General features: G+C 33.0%; 1 protein-coding gene across 1 annotated transcript; it reads left to right on the top strand.

The window, feature by feature from the left end:
- The first annotated feature begins 316 nt into the window (after positions 1-316).
- On the top strand, positions 317-1,398 carry LOC122197244 (peroxidase 56). Its single transcript, XM_042900786.2, has 2 exons — positions 317-435; positions 590-1,398. Exon 2 carries the CDS (start codon positions 676-678, stop codon positions 991-993), a length of 318 nt encoding a protein of 105 aa, XP_042756720.1. The 5' UTR covers positions 317-435; positions 590-675; the 3' UTR covers positions 994-1,398.
- The last annotated feature ends 7,956 nt before the right edge of the window (positions 1,399-9,354 follow it).

The raw sequence follows: 9,354 nt of genomic DNA, 5'->3' as shown, positions 1-9,354 counted from the left end.
TTTGACTTTCAGCAAATTGTAACTTAGTTGGGCTTTTTAGACAAAATGTTACGTTTGTTGGGTTTTTTTGGACAGACAAAATATGATTGAGGTTTTTTGAACAGTTTGGAAACTTCGTTGGGCTTATAAATCATTTTCCTTTTTTTTTATTAAATTTCAATAATATATAAATGCATGCCATGTGGTGACTACGACATTTATATCGTGTTCAAATTATTGGGTTTCCCTAAGAAACTATAAAATGAGGCATGATATGGTTTACATTTCAAATATCCCACAAAGAAGTTTAACTTGTGAAAGTCTTTCCTATTAGAAATGGCTGGTGGAAAGAACTTATTCCGGATTTTCATGCTTCAAATAATAGTCCTATCACTGTTTTGAAACAATCCTGGGCATTAAGGGGCCTAAACACAAAAGACCTTGTTGTTCTCTCAGGTACATTCTACTGAATTCCGTACGTGAAAATTTCTTTCAACAACTCTCTATCACGACAATGTCAGCTTTGTATTTTTAAAAGTCAGTCGAATATGTTGATTTCAAACGCATTATTTAATAATATTTATACATGTGGATTATTGATTATTTATAGGAGGGCACACCATAGGGATATCTCATTGTTCGTCATTTGATAGCCGGCTCTACAACTTTACCGGTAAAGGTGATACAGACCCCACCATGGACCCTAACTACATTGCAAGATTGAAGTTAAAGTGCAAGCCAAACGATCTAACCACCTTTGCTGAGTTAGACCCAGGAAGCTTCAAGACATTCGATGACTCCTATTTCAAATTAGTGACAAAGAGGAGGGGACTTCTTCAATCAGATGCAGCCTTACTCGATGACCCTGAGACTAGAGCTTACGTGATTCAAGCTACTAGCGAGGGTTCCACATTCTTCAAGGACTTTGGTGTGTCTATGGTTAACATGGGCAGGATTGGGGTCCTTACAGCTTCTCAAGGTGAAGTTCGGAAAGTGTGCACCAAACGTAACTAATCGTGATTTTATACTAAACCAAAATAATACCTAAAAATATCTTGGCCGATATATGTTTGCATGTTGATTTAATCTCATGCGTAAGATTGATTAGTGAATAACAGACATCCATCAAAGGGTACCGTGCTACGAGTTTGATCCCGTACACGTGATTTTCCGGGTATGCCATTATATATATAGTCAAGAGTTTACTTCGTCACCTTTCTTGTGACTATGTATTCAATTAAAATTTTCAAAGTTTTTTCCATTATTTGAGTTTTTTTTAATGAAAGACACCATCAAAGAGTTTATTACCCTGACGTCTGTATTTTGTTCTTGCTCATGGAGGGGTTAGCAGAAATATTTAATAGATAGATATACTTGATAACTAGATTATGACCCGCGTTAAACGCGGGAAAACGTATAAATAAAATATAAACATATATAGATATTGCAGAATAATTAAAAAAAAAAAAAACAGGGTTATTGGTATTATTGAAATGTATAGAAAAAACATTGAAATCGGGAAATATATATAGTTGTTGAAGGATCTCTTCGTAGACAATATATTTTTTTTAGTTGAACGATCTTCTTCGTCACAAAGTAACTTCAAGTCTTTTTAACTTGTGACACGGGAAACAATTACATATAGCTGACCATACGCGAAAACGGGTCTATGCAAGTATAATCCAACATTTGACAATATACTTTCAAAATACATTGGTATTTTATAGTTATATTGTGAAATATAATTATTTATTTCAAAAAATAGCAACTTATTTATGTTCATTTGAAATGAACCACATAAACCCCCCATAATATTAAACATAAAGAAACTCTAACCAATAAATATAAAAACCGTTATGTTTGCTCGATTTAGATATCGTCCATGACTCATTGAAAATGTCAAAATATATAATTGGCATAAAACTTACTTGTTATTATGATACGAAGAGCTTAGTTTTTGGAAGAGGTTAGTTTTTGGTTATTTATTTAGGAAGCATAATATGTATTCTACATTACAAGTGCTTACATTTTGATTTAGCATTTCTTACTTTAGAATTATATTTTGGCTTGACATAGCCATGATCATCCCATATTTAATACTTTGCTCTTCTTGCACATTTACTACCTGCTAACTTACATTCATTAAATCAAGATTTAACATTTTTTTAAAACCAAATATAGACAGGAAACTTCTAAACTCAATGGATATGCTAAAAGAGACATGAGGCTTGCCTTTTGTGAGATCAATAATACCAAATTGGACTACTCTCTACAAAATAATTTAAGAACCGAAGAAAACCTAATTGCCAAAATATTTTATCATTATTTAAGTCATAACCTGTTATATGCCGAAAAATTAAAAATTTCAATCAAAACTTTGTTACATGCCATCAAAGTTGAAAACATATCATTTATAGTTAGATGATGGTATTAATTTAAAAAAATCGTCTTTCACTTTTTGTTGGATGTATTTTTTGATGACAAAAACAATTATCAGGCCAAACATAATCCGTAAAAACCATCCTAACCAAATCATAGATCGCTTAATGTAACATCCCGGAATATCAAGAGTAGAGTGGAAGGGCTAAAAGAGTATTTGGGCATGAGTGACTCGGCGAGTAGAGTCGCGACTGGGTCGCGTATTAAGTAGCCGACTCGGCGAGTCAGCATGATGGACTCGGCGAGTAGGCGCTGAGTGGAGAAAACCCTAATTCTCGGGGTTGAGCCCTATATAAAGATCATTATGTTTTCCTCCTAGCCTCTTTGTTCCCCCTTAAGTTCCAGAAACCCTAAAATCGTGGAGAAGCACCATTGTTGAGCAATTTGGAGCTTGAAGAGGTGGTTATTGAAGAGATTCCAAAGAAGAAGAGGCTTGGATCAAAGGGCTTTGCAAGGATTCAGGAAAATCTTCTCCTGGAGCTTCCTTTTGAGGTATCTTTCCATTTTTTGAGCTGCTATTGTCTAGATTCTTCATTTTAGGGGTGTTGAGATCATATCCTTTGGATGTATTGGAGTTTAGAGGCTAGATCTGAGGTTGCTACCTCAGACCTGGGATGGAGAAGAGTTAGATTGCATAAAAGTTCCTGTGTTGAGTGTTGGATGAAGGTATCTTGTCCCAAACCTTAGCCCTAATGTGTTATATGCATAGATCTCTTTGGATTCACGTAAAGTTTGCCACTTTACGTGATGGATGAGTTGTAGGAGGCTAGATCTATGTTTTGGAGCAATTGCATGGCCTGGAATGCTTCTGATTGGATTCAGACCGATGGTACTCGGCGAGTCACATGGGTGTACTCGACGAGTTGCTTGAATATGAGCTGGAACTCGACGAGTTGGAAGAACAACTCGGCGAGTTGGATGAGGATGGCCTGGAACTCGGCGAGTTGTATGAACAACTCGGCAAGTAGGTTGAAGATAGCCTTAGACTCGGCGAGTCTGTTCTTGGGCTCGGCGAGTCTTGTCGAAGAGTCCCAATATTTTCTGGTAGAGTCGAGAATCGGTGAGTCAAGGGATGACTCGGTGAGTTGTATGTGAGTGGACTCAGAGTTGCTGGACTCGGCGAGTCTCGGGGTGACTCGGCGAGTTAGGTCGCGGATTGAGTAAAGTTCTGAGTATGGGAACTCGGCGAGTCATAGGATTGACTCGGCGAGTAGGGTCAGTCAGGGGTTGACTTTGACCTTGTCTTTGACCAAGGGTTGACCAGTGGTTTCCAGGGGTATTTTGGTAATTGTTGATTGTTGTTTTGATTTCAGTGCATTGGCGGTTATCCAGTGGTAGATATCGTATCAGTGATCGGAGCAGTTCGGGTTATCTGTTCAGTCAACAGTTTAGAGGTGAGTTATCCTCACTATATCAACGGGGTCTAAGGCACCAAGGCCGGCCCTTATCGGATTGAGATCCGGGTAGTTGTTGCTATGTTATTGATATGTTGTCGCTGAGATATGTTTGCATCCTGAGTGTTAGGATGGTATATGTTAGAGGCCTGATTGAGATCGGTATCCTGAGAGATAGGGAGGCGCTATGCTAGAGACCTGTTAGGTTAGTATCCTGGTTAGGATGATGTTATGTTATGTGATCTGCTAGATCTGCTTGTGGACTGTGATTTGCTTTATGATTGTATGTATGTATGTGCACATGGTTGCTTGGACTGGAGTTGGGTTGAGGCGGGTCTTGCTGTGTGCAGTAGGCCAAGATACCCAGGGCGGATCGGTTGTCCTGTAGGCCCAGCGAGCGGTCCGGATAGGCTGTAGGTCCCGATAGGGGCGGACTAGACGTGCCGAAGGCTCGGAGAGTGGACCAGACAGACTGAAGGCCCGGTGTGGGCAGACCAGTCATACTGTAGACTCGGAGAGTGGACCAGGTGGATTGAAGGCCCGGGAACGGGCGTACCAATCACACTACAGACTCGATGTATGCAGATAGACTCAGAGGGTGGATCAGGTGGACTGTAGGCCGGTGCGGTGGACCAATCACACAGTAGACCCGGAGAACATGGCTGTTCTGTGATCGGATATGTGATGGCATGTTATGCGTGTATGGTATTTGTGGTTGGTATTTTGGGGATATCTCACTAAGCTTTCGGGCTTACAGTTGTGGTTTCATATTTTTCAGGTTCTTCAGGAGATCGTGGCAAGGCGAAGGCGTGATCGTACCGCTCCTCATGATTTGGTAGTGTTGTGATTCTGGGAACACGTTAAATGTTTTGTATTGAAAACCCTTTTTGTAAAGAATTATTGGAATCGAGATGTTTTTGAAAAATTTAAAATTTGGTTGTATTTTTCGGTCGTTACACTTAATCAACAAAATAGAATACGAAGTCGTAGATGGTAATACAGTTAGAATATATTTTTGTAAAAGATCAAGAAATGGACAATTTATTAGCATCTTATGACATTGATAAAAGTCGTAACAAAGTGCAATAAATTGAATCGATAGTTTACAAAAAATATAAAAAATGAAGCACTATCAGAGATAGAAAAACCTGAAGACAAGACAAAAAAAAACATGTAACACTACAAAGTTGCAAACAACAAAAACACATGATGCTAAAAATCTAGAAAAACAAATAAAACCAAAATTTATACCAGGTTATGAGGTGAGTGTAGACAACTTGTGTCAAATTATTTGAGACATTTCATCAAACACCTAAGGTGTCTGTTCTAATAACCCATATTTTGAATGTAACATGACAAAAAAAATCCAATCTTACAGGAAAGTGTAGGAAATGAACTAAATTAACATGTATTTAGATTATGTAAATTATTTTGAACAATGTTCCTTCGAAAATACACTTATTATTGTTAAACTACATACAAAGATTAATAAATAGATGTTAATTGTAATTATATAATTTGATTCTACCATATAAATACGACCACATAGAAAATTTAAGAATCAAATAAAATTTTTTTTCTATAATACCGTAAATCTGATATGCAAGGAAATAAGATCATTCCTAATTTAGATTCTAACTTCTTAGCCTACTTTTGATATAGTTCATGTATTAATATTTAGAGAAACTGGTAGGAAATGATGTTGATATTAAGTGTTGCATATTGTTGTTACCGGTAAAAAACTAAGTTTTATTTTAAACTTAAAAGTTTTTTTTTCATGGTAATTATATATGTTGCTACAATTTGTAAAAAGCCACATAGTTATTGCAGTATGTAGATATTGTTGAGTATCGAGTCCAAGTTAATAGGTTACACATTTAATATGAAAAATTATACATTGTTGTTTTGTCTGACTTAATCTAGACTGAATGATGTAATATGTTAAGCCAAAAAAACCTTATGTAATGTTTTATGAGATTTCAAAAATAGAAACATAATTTTATTAGTCATAGGAAGCAATATTTGAATGGTTGTATTTACTGTACAAAAAGATATACAAATTAGAATAATTATAGTTTAACCCTTTCTAGATGAAGTTTTTTATAAAATTCATCTCCTTAATAGTGAATAAAAGATAAATTAAAAGAGACATTTAAAATATGAAAAAATCACAACAAGTTATTGTTAAAAATGGTATAACAATGTACTTTAAAAGTACATTCCTAAAAATGGTATAATATGATGTTAATATATTCGATAATAAAGTAAAATATAGTAACCAAGTTGAGATAATCAAACAAACATAAATAGTAGCAACAACCGATTTGATCCATTTTTAAATTAAATTGACGATTTTCCCTTCTGATAAACATCGTCCATACTAAATTAATGATTTAGCCTTCGGATAAAAAATGGAAGTATCATGCAAAAAGAATTATTTTAGTACATGTGTCATCTTAATATCTATTGTTGAATTGTTTTTCCAGCCCAATGTTTTTCTAGTTTCATAAGTCGAATTACTCTTTTGCCCTTATATTTCCTTACTTAAAGGTTTCTTGCATTTACTTTGTAATTAAATAAAAATAAATCACATAAATTTAGGATTTTATTGATACCTTCAAAAGGTCAATTCAAATCTTCCTTCTTTATTCTATTCCAAATAAAATTACCTTTCTGCCCCTAAACCTTAAAATCATACTTAGCATTTTTTTAAAAAAATTCCATCCAACAATATCAATAACCTTTAGTTATGATTTCAATTAAAAGTTAGAAATGTTGTAATTCAACTATCATATTAGGATATTAATTTACATTCAAACACTAAAAACATATCTCTTTATCCTATTATACCATTATCCTCCATTTTCGATTCGGTATTACCATATATATATATCGTAACATATTATTTGAGTTCTATATCAAGATTGCAATCCATGTAATTCAGCCAGCAATTTAAGATATTATATACAATCAAAGACAGTAACCATGTTGAGGTAATCAAACAAACAGAAATAACAACAACTCATGATATGATCAATGTTTAAATTAAATTACTGATTTACCATTCTGATGAACATTGTACATACTAAATTCATGATTTTCCTTTCGGATAAAAAATAGAAGTATCATGCTAAACGAATACACAAAAAATTGATTACAATGTACACAAAAAATTGATTACAATGTACATCAAAGTACTTTGTTATATTGTGTTTTAACTGGTTTCCATCAAAGTACATTATTATTTTTTCTAGACTAAAGGTATGTAATATATTTTCCTATTTATTTGAAAAGTATCAGAAAAGTAGTTAACTCATATCATATAATTTGTGACAAAGAAAATCGAAATATATGAATACATATATTTGATACAGCAACAAAAAAATAATCGAAAAAATATAAATAAGCGAAAGAAGGTACGGACCTTCTAGTGCACAACAACGAAGGTTTGAAGCAGAGAACGATGATGAAAGTTATAATCAATAAGAACGATGTTGTAGGTGAAGGTTTGAAGAAAAGCAATGCTTGAAAATAAGTGTGAGCTGCGAATTCAGAGATGAATCATATATGTATGTGATAATTTGAATCTGATGTTTTGGTATTAATGGTTTCCTAATAAAAATGTGTTAGGTTAAAGATTCGTTTGAAGATTGCGTCATTGGGCTCGGCTATTAGTCCAATTATTTTGTACTCAGGTATTGGGCCTGTCCAACCGTGAGTTTGTTAGGTTTATTATATAAGTATATGCTTGCATGCATATTAGGTGATCGATCTAGAGAATTACGATAGCTTTGATTTTCTTTATCGTTCTTGTAAACCTACCAACCCTCTACAGTTGATGTTCTTGATCGAGCTCTTCTGAGGGTTTATTTTATAATCATTCGACACGTTTGATTCATTCTTGACTTGTTCTTTATTTTCGTGTTCTTGCTTTTTAATCATTAATTACCTGTTTGAGATCTAATCGATCTTCAAGATTAAGTTTTAATCTCATCAAAATGATTTTTATATTAATGGTTTACTAATATAAAAATGGTTTGCTAATAAAAATGGTATTAATGGTTTCCTAATATAAAAATGATTGTATATTAATGGTTTACTGATTTTTTGATATTAATGGTTTCCTAATAAAAATGGTTTACTAATATAAACAGATTTATATTAATGATTGATATTTTATGCCTTAACTGAAATGATTTTTAGTAAGATGTTTTTAAAGTTGACCATTTTAAAACCTTGATAACCGAAAATTCAAGATTTCAAATTTGGGAATCTTTTATTAGAATTAAATACAATCCATTTCAACGGATTTAAGTTAATTTTATGGAAAACTCTTATTGAAATTAAATACATTTCATTTTGGGAGGATGATGTTAGCAAACTTAAGGTGAAAAACATAGGATTGGAATACAATCAAGGACCCAGATTGTATAAGACGATTTCATAAGATTTTTATTTTAATATATAATAAAGATAACATAATTATCAGTATGCTTATTTAATGACTTTTTAAAAAAAGAAAAAACTAAATGGGTTTGAATTTTGAAGCGAAAAGCTATAAATAAGGGAGTTAAATTATGGACAATATTAATTAGGGTTAATGATGGCATAGATTGTCAAAAGATGTCTTAAAGGAGATGCATGTTTTAGTTTGTAGAGATTTGTGTGAAACCAAAACAGAGGTGTGATAATTAAAGATGCAAGGAAGAGGCAATACGAAAATTCTAAGAATACATGAGTAAAAAGGAACCACCTTATAATGCTATATTCTGTTATGAACACACAAAACTTCAATTGAGGCACAACCATTGATATGAGGACGAAGAGTATTAGAGAACTATGGTTTAAGAGAGAAAAATAGAAGAAAAAGATGGGGGCAGCTATTCATGTTTTTTGGCTAGATTTATGGAGAAACTGATATCTTATATATATATATATATATATATATATATATATATATATATATATATATATATATATATATATATATAAGAGAATGATATGCTTTAATCGATAACATAATTGCTGATTTTAAAGATTCTATAATTAAACGTAATTGTGCTCGAATTGTGAAATATATTTTAGAAAGTATGATAGATTCTATAATTAAAGATTTTATAATTAAATGTAATTGTGTTTGAAATGTAATTGCTAAATTTAAAGATTCTATAATTAAATGTTTGGATTATAATTTAGGAAGATGATGTCACCAATTTGATCTAAGGGTAGAAATCATAGGATTAAAATACAATCAAGGGCCCTCATTGTTTCATTGATAAACTAAGGGTTCTCTTTTAATAATATTTTGAGATGGGTTTGTGGACGCATGAGACCTTTTGTGTCCCCACATTTAGTTCTTCACCTGTTATAATAAATATTATTCCGGTTCACTTTGTTGTGATCATCCTTTCATGAAATAAAAAGAATAAAGCTTTCCTCTCCGTTTTCACCCTTTTTAGAAATATCTTTTTTCTAACAAGTGGTATGAGAGCAACAAGGATTTTAAGGACAAGAAAATCCATCCAGTTTGCAAGAATGGCTG

Source organism: Lactuca sativa, chromosome 1 (genome assembly GCF_002870075.4).
Source record: "Lactuca sativa cultivar Salinas chromosome 1, Lsat_Salinas_v11, whole genome shotgun sequence".
Taxonomy (NCBI): Eukaryota; Viridiplantae; Streptophyta; class Magnoliopsida; order Asterales; family Asteraceae; genus Lactuca; species Lactuca sativa.
The sequence above is the reverse complement of the archived record's forward strand: the minus strand, read 5'-3'. Positions and strand labels throughout refer to the sequence as shown.

Excerpts from the sequence above, each read along its gene's own strand:
- LOC122197244 (XM_042900786.2), top strand. The coding sequence starts at position 676 with ATGGACCCTAACTACATTGCAAGATTGAAGTTAAAGTGCAAGCCAAAC.